This window comes from Cebus imitator, unplaced genomic scaffold (genome assembly GCF_001604975.1).
Source record: "Cebus imitator isolate Cc_AM_T3 unplaced genomic scaffold, Cebus_imitator-1.0 Scaffold702, whole genome shotgun sequence".
NCBI lineage: Eukaryota > Metazoa > Chordata > Mammalia > Primates > Cebidae > Cebus > Cebus imitator.
This window is the reverse complement of record NW_016108017.1, coordinates 106,710-121,316: the sequence shown is the minus strand read 5'-3', so window position 1 is coordinate 121,316 and position 14,607 is coordinate 106,710. Positions and strand designations below refer to the sequence as shown.

Sequence of the window (14,607 nt, the reverse complement as noted above, 5' to 3'; positions counted from 1 at the left end):
GAGGCAGGTGGATCATTGGAGGTCAGAAGTTCAAGACCAGCCTGGCCAACATGGTGAAACCCTATCTCTACTAAAAATATAAAAATTAGCTGGGCATGGTGGCATGTGCCTATAATCTCAGGTACTCGGGAGGCTGCGGCAGGAGAATCATTTGAACCTGGGAGGTGGAAGTTGAGGTGAGCTGAGATCGCGCCACTGCACTCCAGTTTGGGTGACAGAGTGCGACCCTGTCTCAAAAAAAAAAAAAAGATTGTCCCTTTTCTACCTAGACTCTGGACATTTACCATAAAAATAAAAGGACATAGGAGCTTTCTTGTCATATTCCCTGTTATTTCAGTATCTACATGTGAATGTATGTTTACAAACAAAATTGAAATACAGGTATCGATCGATTTACCACCTATGCAACTTACGACCATTCGATTTTACGACCACAATCGCTAGCCATGACTGCTCCACGTCTGGCAGCGCAAACGTTGCCCAGCTGGGCGTACGACAGTGCGGACCAGCTTCCGGCAGCACTACCATCTCCGTGTGCACCATTTCAACGGTACATATAGGCTACTCAACTTACGACCAAATCGTGTTACGACCGGTCCGCGGTCCCGACCGTGGTCGTAAGTCGAGCACTAGCTGTAATACAATACATACGGATTATCCGTATGGTGCTTTCGTTATCATTTTATTACAAGGCCGCAGCCTCCCGAGTACCTGAGATTATAGGCACGTGCCACCATGCCCAGCTAATTTTTATATTTTTAGTAGAGATAGGGTTTCACCATGTTGGCCAGGCTGGTCTTGAACTTCTGACCTCCAATGATCCACCTGCCTCGGCTTCCCAAATTGCTGGGATTACAGGCCTGAGCCACTGCACTTGGCCCATAATCATTGTTTAGAGTGGAATAGTAGAATCAAGATTGCCATCAAAGACAATAAATTGTCAGTGTGGACAACTGAAACGATGTGGAGAAAAGCAGAAAAAACTTCCCAAAAATAAAAACTTGTAATAAAAACTTCCCACTATCTAAATATTCTTTGAAAAAATAGTACTGCGTGATTTTCTATAATGTGTCTCAATCTATATAAATAATACCTAAGATATTTGTGTTGCATCAAATTTTTCATTCTTATAAAAAAACATTTTGAAGGATACTCTTCAGGATGAAGTGCAACCATATTCCAGGATGATCCGCTTTCTCCTGGGGCTCTCCTGGCTGTGTTCATGTTGAACATTCATGCTCCCCCCGCCCCAAATCAAAATGGAACAAAACAAAAATTGAAACATTACTAGGTGATTGCATCTTATAACAAGAACAATTTCATATTCCATTTTTTTCAGCAGTCCAAAATAGTTCCTCTAATCAGATACTTCTCAAAAAAATCTTATCAATCACCCATAATAGAAGGTGTGTCTATTATAATAATAGTTACTTTTCTTTACATAGCAACTATGGGCTTGGCTGTGTTTCAGCCTGTGTCTTGTGCTTTATATTATTGTCTTCATCCTCAAAATATTTATGAGCAGCAATTGCATTATTGACAATCTTTTTCATGGATAAGGATATTGAGGCCCACCCAGAAAGTTAGTGGAACATGCATAACAGCAAAGGCAAATTAAAGCCGAGGCTGGTCGGAAAGACAACCAGAGTTATGACGGTGACACCAGCCCATCCCTGACCATCAGGTTGGGTTGGTGTCCAGAGATGTCCATGTTGCGTTTTCTTTTCATTAAAGACAACCTCGTTTTTGAGAGAGCATACACGTCCCTAGCATTTGGGTAGGGCATATACCTGGCATCGCTCAGCCCCAGCTTTAACACAATCTTCCTGTGAGCCCAATTCACTCGGTTTTGTTTTTTTTTTCTGGATGAAAGCAAGAAATGGGGTCTGTGTTTGCTGCCGGAAGCTCACCCTTCCCAGCAGACGAGGCTGATTGTCTGTAATTGGTGAGGCCCCAAAGAGCACAGGAGCCTGGTGACAGCCTGTGAGCCAGCCTGGGTTATCATCGATCCCCTCAGAGCTGTAATCACTGCTGTGGGCATCGGCACAGCGATGGGTGTCTGAGTCAAATGGCAAACTGTCATTGTGAGGCTGGACAAATGCGGGCTGCAGAAATGGCCTCTTAATTAGGGTTGAAAGCTCCTGTGGAAGAAAAGCCAATTTTTTGGTTTGAAAAAAAGCAGAAGATAAAAGGACATGTCTGCTCACGGCATCAGCAGCCGGAAGCATCAGACCTCACCAGCGTCCCCTCCTGCCTCTCGAGCAGGCTTGCCATGGCAACCTTTGTCTGCTGCCATCGCGCAGAGCCATCGTTCCTGCTCTGTACCGCACATCCTCCTCCCCACGCTTCCCTCCGCTTCTGCCAGCAAAGTGCAGAGAGCTCCACCCGACATCATGCTCAAGGCCACCAGGCCACCATGGTGGCATCGGGGCAGTGTGGTTCTAGATGTGCTACTGACGATTTGTTCCTTTGGGCTTTTAAAGAATCGTTTTGTTGACTTAAGCAGGTGAATTTTTTCTTAGGACGTGAACTAAACCCCCCCTTCTCCCCTGCCGGAGCCATAATGAGTTGTCGTGGTGATTCAGGGCCTTTCATCAGAATGTTCAGACAGTGAACGCCGGTGTCCCAAGGCTTAAAGCAGAAGGTAGAGTTTAGCCAGGGAAGCTGCAGTCACGCCTGCGTGTCAAGCATGACAACAGGGAGCCATGCCTTCCACTAGGCTTTTCATGTTACATTTCCAATGGGAATGGGTGGGACATGAGAATTAAAATCTGCGGAGGCAGATAGGGGGACAGGAGGAAATAGGGGAGAGGAATGATGGAGTGCGTGGGAGAGATATAAGGTTCCTGCTCTCAGGGAGCCTGGGTTTCCTGGGGTGGCTGATTTAACTTTGCCAGCCAAGGTTGTTTTCCCCCTCCTCTCCCTCTGGCCAAGTTTGTAAACCTTCTCTAAAATGATGTCTAAAATAACTGCTCATGATAATGCAGCCCGAAGGAAATAAAGTACCCATTTTAAAGGCTGAATTAAGAGAAGCATATATCTGTATATTTGAACCCATCCCTTAGTGCTACAGAAACAGGAATAAACATATTTATCTTTCAATGTTACTGTCTCTCCAAGGGATGTGAGTTGGCTCAAAAGAATAAGTAGTGTCACGGTAAAATCAAAATGAGAAATCAGGATCAAAGGAGAGAGCATCAAATGTTAAGAGAGGTTAGCATTTCTGCTTAATTATTTTATTATATATTTCCCTATAAAACCTATCATGTTATTAACTTTTTCATAGTCAACCAGAATCTACCTTTTCTTCATTTGTCCTTTCTAATGTCCTTTCATATTAGTTGGTAGATAGGTGTCTTCTGGGACTTACTTAAAAGGGAAGATGCTTGCCGCCCCTTCCTTTCTAGGCCCGTGGCAGCCTAGAAAGGGCGGGCGTGGGCTCACTCCTGACAATGCCCTACCTAGCTGCTGATTTGGGGCAAGTTATTGAACCTGTCTGGGCATCTGTTTCCCCATCTGAAGATGATAAAACACAAAAACAGGATTATTTTACAATTTAAATGGGATAACGTAACAGGCACTGAATCTATTAATTTGCCAGGGCTGCCCTACCAAAATATCACAGACTGGGCGGATGGAAGAAGAATTTCTTTTTTCTTTTTTTATTGCATTTTAGGTTTTGGGGTACATATGAAGAACATGCAAGATTGTTGCATAGGTACACACCTGGCAGTGTGATTTGCTGCCTTCCTCCCCTTCACCTATATCTGGCATTTCTCCCCATGCTATCTCTCCCCAACTCCCCACCCCCTGCTATCCCTCCCCATTTCCCCCCGACAGACCCCAACGTGTGATGCTCCCCTCCCTGTGTCCCTGTGTTCTCATTGTTCAACACCCGCCTATGGGTGAGAACATGCGGTGTTTGATTTTCTGTTCTTGTGTCAGTTTGCTGAGAATGATGGTTTCCAGGTTCATCCATGTCCCTGCAAAGGACACGAACTCATCATTTTAGATGACTGCATAGTATTCCATGATGTATATGTGCCACATTTTCCCTATCCAGTCTATCATCGATGGGCATTTGGGTTGATTCCAGGTCTTTGCTATTGTAAACAGTGCTGCAATGAACATTCGTGTGCACGTGTCCTTATAGTAGAACGATTTATAATCATTTGGATATATACCCAGTAATGGAATTGCTGGGTCAGATGGAATTTCCATTTCTAGGTCCTAGAATTTCTTTTTTCACAGTCCCTAAAGCTGCAAGCCCTAAATCCAAGGGCCCACAGGGTTGGTTCTTTGGGGGCCTCTCTCCTGGGCTTGCAGATGGCCTCCTTCTCCCTGTGTCCTCACATGGTCTTCCCTCTGTGCATGCCATGTCTGGGAGCTTAATTTCCTCTTCTTTTTATTTATTTATTTTTTTTGAGACAGAGTCTCACTCTGTCACCCAGGCTGGAGTGCAGTGTTGCAATCACGGCTCACTGCAACCTCTGCCTCCCAGGCTCAAGTCATCCTCTCACTTCAGCCTCTTGAATAGCTGGGACTATGGCACGCCACCATGCCTGGCTGATTTTTGTATTTTTATTATAGAGACGGGGTTTCACTATGTTGCCCAGGCTGGTCCTGAACTCCTGAGTTCAACTGGTGTACCCTCCTCTGCCTCCCAAAGTGCTGGGATTATAGGCAAATTTCCTCTTGTTATCAGGAACATGTCAGATTGGATTAGAGCCTGGCCAATCCAATGTGACCTCATTTTCTTTTAATTACCTCTCTAAAGAGTCTATCTCCAAATATGGTCACATCTGAGGCACTGGGGTTTAGGGCTTCAACATATGAATTTGGGGAGACACAATTCAGCCCCTGTCATTGGGGATCAAAGAAATCCTTCAAGGCATCTCTTAGTCTCAAGGAAAATGCACCCTCATTTTATAGACAAATGCAAATCACTCTGTCGGAGTGAATATGAACACAGAGTGGGCTTGCATGCTGGTGCCCTGGGCCGTTCTACTCTGATGGAGACAGGAGCAGCCCTCCTAGGCCAGGCTGGGGACAGTCCGTGAGGAGACGCTCTCACAATACCTGCTGCAGGGAAGTGGTCAGAAACGTTAGCTGCTGCTGTTACACAGCATGGACCCAGCAATGGCAACCTCATACAAAGAGCTGAGGTGGTGGCCTCAGGTGTCAAAAATATTAGTTTTCTCCCAAGCAAAGGAGCGTGAACTTTGCCATTTCAGATTCATATTTTAAGAAGGATATGGACACAAAACAATATGTTCTTCCAATAGTGTAGGTACCATTGTCTTTGCTATGTTGTGGATTTCATTTGGACCTTCTCTTGGATTTAGGGAAGTGCCAGCGAAGCCACCCTGATGGCCCTGCTGGCCGCTCGGACCAAAGTGATCCATCAGCTGCAGGCAGAGTCCCCAGAGCTGACACAGGCCGCCATCATGGAGAAGCTGGTGGCTTACTCATCTGATCAGGTGAGAGTATTGAGGGGGTATCAGCCAAGACTTCGAGACCTGAAGATTTGGTTTCATGTCAAATTCAAACCAAACCAAACCAGCCAGCATCCTTCCAAATCTAAGAACATTTCCTCAGGTATCACTAAACAGAGACCTGAACTAAAGGGAAGGGGGTGATTCTTGGGTGGGAACCGGGTAGATCAGGTTAAAAAGGAAATTAACGCGTGGAGACATCACAGTGACTGGCTCTGTCCCCTTTTCTACCAGCGCAGACTTACGCTGTGATTATCTGGCCTGCCTTCTGATCAGCGCTGTAGAGAAACTGGACACGGGGATCAAAGACCTGGGCCCTGCAGCTGTGTTTTTCTGTGATTTCAGGCCCCTGGTTAGGGTCAAGCAGGAGACAGTGGCAGCGGGGCTGCAGGGCAAAAGGTGGTGGCTTTTATGAGAATTGCCTTTCCTGAGAACCTCTGGGAGAGGATGGGTCTGCCACAGTGGTGATGCCTCCTGGCTGGTTTCTTTCCTCCAGGCACAGTTTACCTAGCTTAGCCACTAGGCTTCCCCAGGGCCCCACGGTCAGGGGCAGGCACAGATTTGAGCCTGGATTTCTAAGTCCACCTCTGGGATCTACTTTCCAGAGTCTCACCGCTCGCTCTTGAATTAAAAGAAATGACAAACTTCATGAACATTGACCCAGCACTTTACCCTTGTTAGTGCCTGATTATTTAAACTTAAAAAGCAAGATTCCACAGGAATAGAAACAACTCTAGGAAAAAAGGGGTCTTATGAAGGTGCAGGGGAGAGGGAGGAGTCAAGAGCGGTTCTGCCCACTGCAGCGTGAGAGGGACCTCGGGTTTGCAATGTTGGCTGCTCTCTGTGGATCCAGGGCCTGGTAATAACTGTGTCACACACCTGTACAAATCCAACTCTGCTGTCTTCTTTCCAGGCACACTCCTCGGTTGAAAGAGCTGGGTTAATTGGTGGAGTGAAGTTAAAAGCCATCCCCTCAGATGGCAACTTCGCCATGCGTGCGTCTGCCCTGCAGGAAGCCCTGAAGAGAGACAAGGCGGCTGGCTTGATTCCATTCTTTGTAAGTTCAACAGCAGTTGTTTCATAAGGTGGGCAGGGGGTTCTCTGAGCCCTGCCTGGGCCTGGGGGCAGGCCCAGGGGAAGCCAGAGCTACTTTGCAAGTTGCTGTGATGGCGGCCGGCCAGGTGATACTTACGTCGTCTTCTTGAAGAAGGCTGGAAAAAGACTCCACCACACTCTCAAATAAAAAGAACCAGAGCCTCCTGCCTGGTGGATTCTGTTAAGCCAAGGCATCTTGTTTCTGCTTCCTGTTAAAAGGAATCACAGCATGATCACCCCCTGACAGCCCTTTGTGACATGTTAAATGCTTTATGTAATGAGGAATAATGACAAGAGAGTTAAATTAAAAATAAAAACAACAGGTCTTGCTGCCTAGACCAGTTGTTCTCAGTAGGAACTAGGATGCATCACTTGTGAGAGGCGTGTTACCAGCAGGCAGTGACTAATCGTAGGTGAAATTTCTAACTAGCCAAGTAGCATGCTGGTTCTCCTATGCGCAGGTGTGCATTTCCCAGTGGGGAAGAAATTGTTGACTTTGCAACAGAGATGGGAATTGTTTTAACTGGTGTGGCTGTGCCAGTATAATGTGCCTGAAAGTGATGCACATGTTTGCCGGCGACTAAAATGTCGCATTGTGCCACTACCCCATGGTGTTCAGCCTGGCTGCATATTAGGTCACCTGGGGATCTTTGAAAAATTACTGATGCCCAGGCTTTGCTCCTGATTGACTTTGCCAGAATCTCTGTGGACACAACCAGGCATCAGAAATGTTTCACAACAACTTCAAGGTTCTTATTTGAATCCAGGATTAAGAAACATGTAGATTAACACTCTTCAGTATCTGGACGTTTCTTAAGTGTTACAGAAATCTAGGTTGAATAGATTTTTTTATAAGCAACACATTAATAACATCTACTGCTTTTTATTTAAGAATTACTCTTCGAGAAATGCTTTTTACCTCCATTTTCTTTCTTTTTTTTTTTTTGTCAATTCAAGTTACTTCCCATCTATTGAATAGCTAACGTGACTGAGGAAGTCATGGCAGGTACGATTTTATGTAAAATTTTACCCTAATCTGGGTAGGCTATGGAAGAGTCAGGAGCATAAGCAAAGCAGTGTCATGTGGAAGGACTGACGTGGCTCAAAAATAGCACGTAGAGCAAGGTGACAGCCAAGACATTTTGAAGGATGAGAAGAGTCGGCCAGTGGATCAAGGTGCACCTGCCATCTTATCCTGAACACCTGACCCTCCTGCTATGCTTTATCTTTCTCCGTTGCCTGCATCTCCACAGGCCATACATGTTTACCACCTCCTTCTTCCCAGTAGAATGTGCCTGGAGGGAAGGTCTATTTGAATCCCTGCTTTATCCCTAGCTCCTGAAACAGTGTCCAGCCCAGAACAAAATCTCAATAAATATTTGTTAAATAAATAAAGATTTGGAAGAAACATCATTCAGGTAGAAAGAAAGATCTCCCTTTAAATTCCCACATACAATTTCAGTACAATTTGAATAGATTCTATTTAAATGAGGCAAATTTCTTTGAACCTATAGTGTCAATATTAAGTCTCACTAGAATACTCTGTCTAGGGAAAAATAAATCAATCAAAACACACTCTTTTAAGTTTCAAGAATGAAAACAGTGCAGGAAACATCACTTGAAATGTTGAGAAGATTGTATTTTACAAAAATTTTATGACTCAAAATAAAAAGACAAATGTTGGCAAGAACTACTCACAGCGTATGTTGTAAGGTAAATCTTAAAAAGAAGTCTTACATATCAGTAAGCAAAAAGGCAACATTCCAATGGAAAAATATGCAAAATATATGAAGAGTCAGTTTCAAATACAATCACAAAAAACTAATAAGAACACAAAACCAGTTCTGATCCTCCAATAACCAAAGAAATGCAAATTAGTTGCTGAGAGAGGTACGTTAAAATCTCACACTATGATTGTAGGTATTTCTATTTCCACTTTTATATCTGTTAAACTTTGTACGTATTTTGAAGCATATTAATTTGGTGCATATGTGTTTAGAATTGTCATAACTTCCTGGTGAAAGATCATATATCACTAGAAAATGACCACTTTATCTCTAGTAATAAATCTTGTCCTGTAGTCTACTTTGGCATTGCAATAATCACATTTGTTTTCTTTCTTTCTTTTTTTTTTTTTTACATCTGTTTTCTATTGGATAATGTTTGCATGATATAGACATTTTCCATCCTACTTTCAACCTTCCTGTTCATTTATATTTAAGATGTATCCTGTGAAAGAAGCATTGATTGTTGCTATTTTAAAAGTTTGTTTTTAAATCCAGTGTGACGACTGATATTTATTTTGTTCATTTACACTCAAGGTAGTCATTGATACATATAAATGTTCTACTGTCTTGCTATTTGTTTTTTATTTGGCCCAACTATTATTTGATTGCTTTTCTCTATGTTTGTCTCTTCTTGGATTAATTGTTTCATATTATTCCATTTTCTTATCTCTGGACATTTTCATATTTCCATCTGGCACCTTTTCCTTTAGTCTGTAGAATTCCCTTTGGTAATTTTTAATGTAAATTTGATACAATGAATTATCTCATTTTTGTTGTTCTGAAAGTGTCTTTATTTTGCCTTTACTTTTGGAGGATATTTTTTCTGGGTATAGAATTCTAGAATGTTTGGTAGCTAGTTTTATTTTTGGTACTTTGTATAAGTCTATTGAATTATTTCTTCCATGATTTCTGTTGTGGATGTCAGCTATAATTTTAATGTTTTCATGATGAAGAACATGTAAAAATATGACATTTCCTCTTGTGCCCACACTGGGGGGTACTGCTTGTAGCATTTGATTTTTGTCTTTGTTTTACTGTGATACAAGAATAATACTTTTTGTACTTCTTCTTCTTGGATTTCACAGAACTTCCCGAATCTGTAATTTGGTGTCTCTCCTCAATTTTAGAAAATTCTAACCTATTATCTTCCCAAAGTCTGCCTCTCTTCATTTCCTCTCTTCTCCCATTCTGGGACTCTGATTATATATATGTTAAATCTTTCTGCAGACTGTTGTGCATCTTGCACGCCCTTTTACATGCCTCACATTCTTTTTTTTTTTAATCTCCATGCTTCAGTCAAATTATTTACAATTTACCAATTCTCTCTTTAGCTATGCCTAGCTGATAAATATGTCATGTTCATACTTCTAAACATTAAAAAGTTTTTAACTTATTTTTATTTATTTATTTATTTATTTATTTATTTTCGAGACACAGTCTTGCTCTGTTGCCCAGGTTGGAGTTCAGTGGAGCAATCTCGTCTCACTGCAACATGTGCCTCCCAGGTTCAAGCGATTCTCCTACCTCAGCCTTCTGAATAGCTCGGATTACAGGTGTGTACTGCCACACCTGGCTAACTTTTGTATTTTTAGTGGAGATAGGGTCTCCTCATGTTGCCTAAGCTCGTCTGAACTCCTGGCTGCAGGTGATCTGCCCTTCTTGGCCTCCCAAAGTGCTGGGATTACAGGCATGAGCCACCATGCCCAGCCAACTTTTTATTTTGAAATAATTGTAGATTCATAAAAAATTACAAAGTTAGCACACAGAACTTCTGTGTACTAACCCTTCACCCATTTTCCCCTAATTGTTACAACTTCTATAACCATAGTTATATGGTTATATCAAAGGCATATGGTTATATCACATCAAAGGCAGGAGACTGACACTGGTTCATTGTGTGTGTGTCATTTATCACAGGTGTCGATTCATGTAGCCACCATGCCAGTGAGAATACTGAAATCCGCTAGCACCACAAAGGTCTGCCCCTGCTACTCCTTGATAGTTACTCTCACCCTCCTGATGACCCACCACCCTCAACCCTTGGCAATCACTAATATGTTTTCTGTCTTAGTACTTTTGTCATTTTGAGAATGTTATATAAATGGGATCATGCAGTATGTGTCATTTCAAGATCAGCTTTGTCACTCAGCATCATGGCCTTGAGATCCATCCAAGTTGTTGCGTGTATCAATAGTTTGTTCCTTTTTGTTGCTGCACCACAGAGATTGGGTATGATATTATCTGTACTACAGTTGGTTTACCCATTCACCTATTGAGGGGCATTGTATCTGTTTCCATATTTTGGCTATTAGAAATAACGCATTTATGAACATTAATGTATAGGTGTTTGATGGTGGACATATGTTTTCATTTCTCTGGGATAAATGCCTAAGAGTGCAATTAAGAATCTTACAGTAGTTGTTACATTTAATTTTTTTTAAAAGAAACTGACAAGGTATTTTCCAGAGTGATTATATTATTTTACATTTCCATTATCAGTGCTTGAGAAAATCAGGTTCTTTGCATCCTCACCATCATTTGGTATTGTCTTCACGATTTTTTATTTTATCTGTTTTGAATGATATGCATTAATATCTCATCATAGACCTAATTTGCAGTTCCCTGATAACTAATGATGTTGAACGTTTTTTCATGTGCTTATTCACTATCCATATATCCTCCTCAATGACATATGTCTTCGTGTCTTTTGCCCATTTTCTAATTGGATGGTGGATTGATTTTTTTAAAATCAATAAGCTTAATTTTGTTAGAGTTGTTGTAGGCTTACAGAAAACTAAGCAGGGAGGACATATACCTTCTTATATCCCAACCTTCATTTGAACAGGTTAGAGGGACGTGGTTGCAGGCCAGGGTATTTCTTTTTTTTTTTTTAATATTTTTCCCCCAATTGTTAGCACCTTACAGGAGTGTGATACATTTGTTAAAATTGACTCACCAATACTGAATATCTAACATCCATAATTTACATTAGGGGTCACTATTTGTATTGAACTTTCTGTATGTTTTAACAAGCATATGATGACATGTGTCCACCATTTCAGTGTTATACTGAATAGTTTCAGTGCCATAAAAACCCCCTTTGCTCCACCAATTTATTCCTCTCTCCCTCCACTTGAACCACTGACAACCACTAATCTTTGTGACTGTCTCCATCATTTTCTTTTTCAGAATGTCATACAGATGGAATCATACAATATGCAGCCTTCTCAGATTGGCTTATTTCACTAACATGTATTTAAGTTTCCTCCATGTCTTTTCATACTACTTTATTTCTTTCAAATGTTAAATGCTGTTTTCTGATATGAATGTGCCACAATTCATTTATGCGTTTACCTACTGAGGAACAAGACATCTTGGTTGCTTCCAAATTTTGACAGTTATTAGTGAAGTGCTGCAAGCATTCGTGTGCAGGTTTTTGTGTATACATAAGTTTTCAACTCATCTGGGTAACTACCAAGGAGCACAGTTGCTGGATCATATTATCTGAGTGAGTTAGAAGGAGAGTGCCATGCTGTGAGTTCCAAGTTAAGAGTCCTCTATTAACTAGCCAGCAACCGAGAGATGGCTAATGCTCAAAATTCTCTCAGCCCCAACGAAGGGGCTTGATTCTCCTTTATACCTTGAGTTAGGTAGGGGAGGGGGAACCCAGCTGAAGTGGACTTTTACAGAAGCAGAATGAACAGGTTAGAGGGATGTGGTTGCAGGCCAGGGTATTTCCTTTTTTTTACATTTTTTTTTAAGGCGGGGTTTCGCCATGTTGGTCAGGCTGGTCTTGAACTCCCTACCTCAGGTGATCCGCCTGCCTTGGCCTCCAAAGTGCTTGGATTACAGGCGTGAACCACTTTCCAAACAATCACCAGGGGGGGTTCAAAGAGTCATTCACAATAGCAGGTGATTTTTGTATAAGGTGAGAGATGAAGATCCAATTTAATTCTCCTACATGTGGATTGCCAATTATCCCAGCACCACTTGTTGAAAAGGGTGTCCTTTCCTCATGTTATGTTTTTGTTTGCTTTGTGGAATATCAGTTGGCTGTAAGTATTTGGATTTATTTCTGGGATCTCTATTCTGTTCCATCAGTCTGTGTGCCTATTTTAATACCAGTACCTGCTGCTTTGGTGACAATGGCCTTATAGTGTACTTTGAAATCAGGTAGTGTGATGCCTCCAGATTGGTTCTTTTTGCTTAGTTTTGTCTTGGCTATGCTGGCTCTTTTTTGGTTCCATATGAATTTTAGAATTTTTTTTTCTAATTCCATGAAGAATGATGGTGGTATTTTGATGGGGATTGTATTGTATTTGTAGATTGCTTTTGGCAGTATGGTCATTTTCACAATATTGATTCTACCCATCCATGAGCATGGCATGTGTTTCCATTTGTTTGCATCATCTATGATTTCTTTCAGCAGTGTTCTGTAGTTTTCCTTGTAGAGGTCTTTCAACTCTTGGTTAGGTATATTCCTAAATGTGTGTGTGGTTTTTTTTTTCTGAAGCTACTATAAAAGGGTTTATGATTTGATTGTCTGCTTGGTTGCTGTTGGTGTATAGAAGAGCTACTGATTTGTGTACATTAATCTTGTATCCAGAAACTTTGTGGAATTCTTTTATCAGTTCTAGGAGCTTTCTGGAGGAGTCTTTAGGATTTTGAAGGCAAACAATCATATTGTCAGCACACAGTGACAGTTTGACTTCTTCTTTACTGATTTCGATGCCCTTTATTTCTTTCTCTTGTCTGATTGCTCTGGCTAGGACTTCTAGTACTATGTTGAAGAGGAGTGGTGAGAGTGGGCATCCTTGTCTTTTTCCAGTTCTCAGAAGGAATGCTTTCAACTTTTCCCCATTCAGTATTATGTTGGCTGTGGGTTTGTCATAGATGGCTTTTATTATATTAAGGTATGTCCCTTGTATGTTGATTTTGCTAAGAGTTTTAATCATAAAGGAATGCCAGATTTTGTCAAGTGCTTTTTCTGTAGCGATTGAGTGACCATGTGATTTTTGTTTTTAATTCTCTTTATGTGGTGTATCACATTTGTTGACTTGCATATGTTAAACCATCCCTGCATCCCTGATGTGAAGCCCACTTGATCATGGTGGATTATCTTTTTGATACGTTGTTGAATTCGGTTAGTTATTATTTTGTTAAGAATTTTGGCATCTATGTTCATCAAGGACATGCACCTGTAGTTTTATTTTTTGGCTATGTCCTTTCCTGGTTTTGGTATTGGGGTGATGCTGGCTTCATAGAATGAATTAGGGAGGGTTCTTTCTTTATCTTCTGAAACAGTGTTAAAAGGATTGGTACCAATTCTTCTTTGAATGTCTGGTAGAGTTCTCCTGTGAATTAGCCTGGAACTTGACTTTTTTTTATTGGTAATTTTTAAATTACATTGCAATCTCACTGCTTGTTATTGGTCTGTTCATGGTATCTAATTCCAGATTTAAGCTAGGAGGATTTTATTTTTCCAGGAATTCATCCATCTCTTCTAGTTTCTCTAGTTTATGTGCATAAAGGTGCTCATAGTAGCCTTGAATTATCTTTTTTATTTCAGTGGTGTCAGTTGTAATATCTCCTGTTTCGTTTCTTAGTGAGGTTATTTGGATTTTCTCTCTTCTTTTCTTGGTTAATCTTGCTAAAGGTCTGTCAATTTTATTTATCTTTTCAAACAATCAGCTTTTCGTTTCATTTATCTTTTGTATTTTTTTTTGTTTTAATTTCATTTAGCTGTGCTCTGATCTTGATTATTTCCTGTCTTCTGCTGGATTTGGGTTTGGTTTGTTCTTGTTTCTCTAGTTCCTTGAGGTGTGACCTTAGAATGTCAGTTTGTGCTCTTTCAGTCTTTTTGATGTAGGCATTTAGGGCGATGAATTTTCTTCTTAACATCCCCTTTGCTGTGCCCTAGAGGTTTTGGTAGGTTGTATCATTTTGATCAACCTATTGTTGTACAGTTTGAAGAATTTTTAAATTTCTACCTTGATTTCTTTTTTGACCCAATGGTCATTCAGGGAGCAGGTTATTTGATTTCCATTTATTTGCATGGTTTTGAAGATTCCTTTTGGAGATCATTTCCAGTTTTATTCCACTGTGGTCTGAGAGATTGCCTGATATAATTTCAATTTTCTTAAATTTATTGAGGTTTGTTTTATGGCCTATCATATAGTCTATCTTGGATACAGTCCCATGTGCTGTTGAATCGAATGTGTATTCTATGG

At 41.1% G+C, this 14,607-nt stretch overlaps 1 protein-coding gene across 3 annotated transcripts in view; it reads left to right on the top strand.

Moving 5' to 3' along the window:
- DDC (dopa decarboxylase) overlaps positions 1-14,607 on the top strand; it is a 102,551-nt gene that overhangs the window by 35,642 nt on the left and 52,302 nt on the right. For all 3 annotated transcript variants that reach the window (XM_017518735.2, XM_017518734.2, XM_017518736.2), the window contains exons 5-6: positions 5,346-5,480; positions 6,409-6,552. In XM_017518735.2, coding sequence (XP_017374224.1) covers positions 5,346-5,480; positions 6,409-6,552 — 279 coding nt within the window. The remainder of the gene's footprint in view (positions 1-5,345; positions 5,481-6,408; positions 6,553-14,607) is intronic.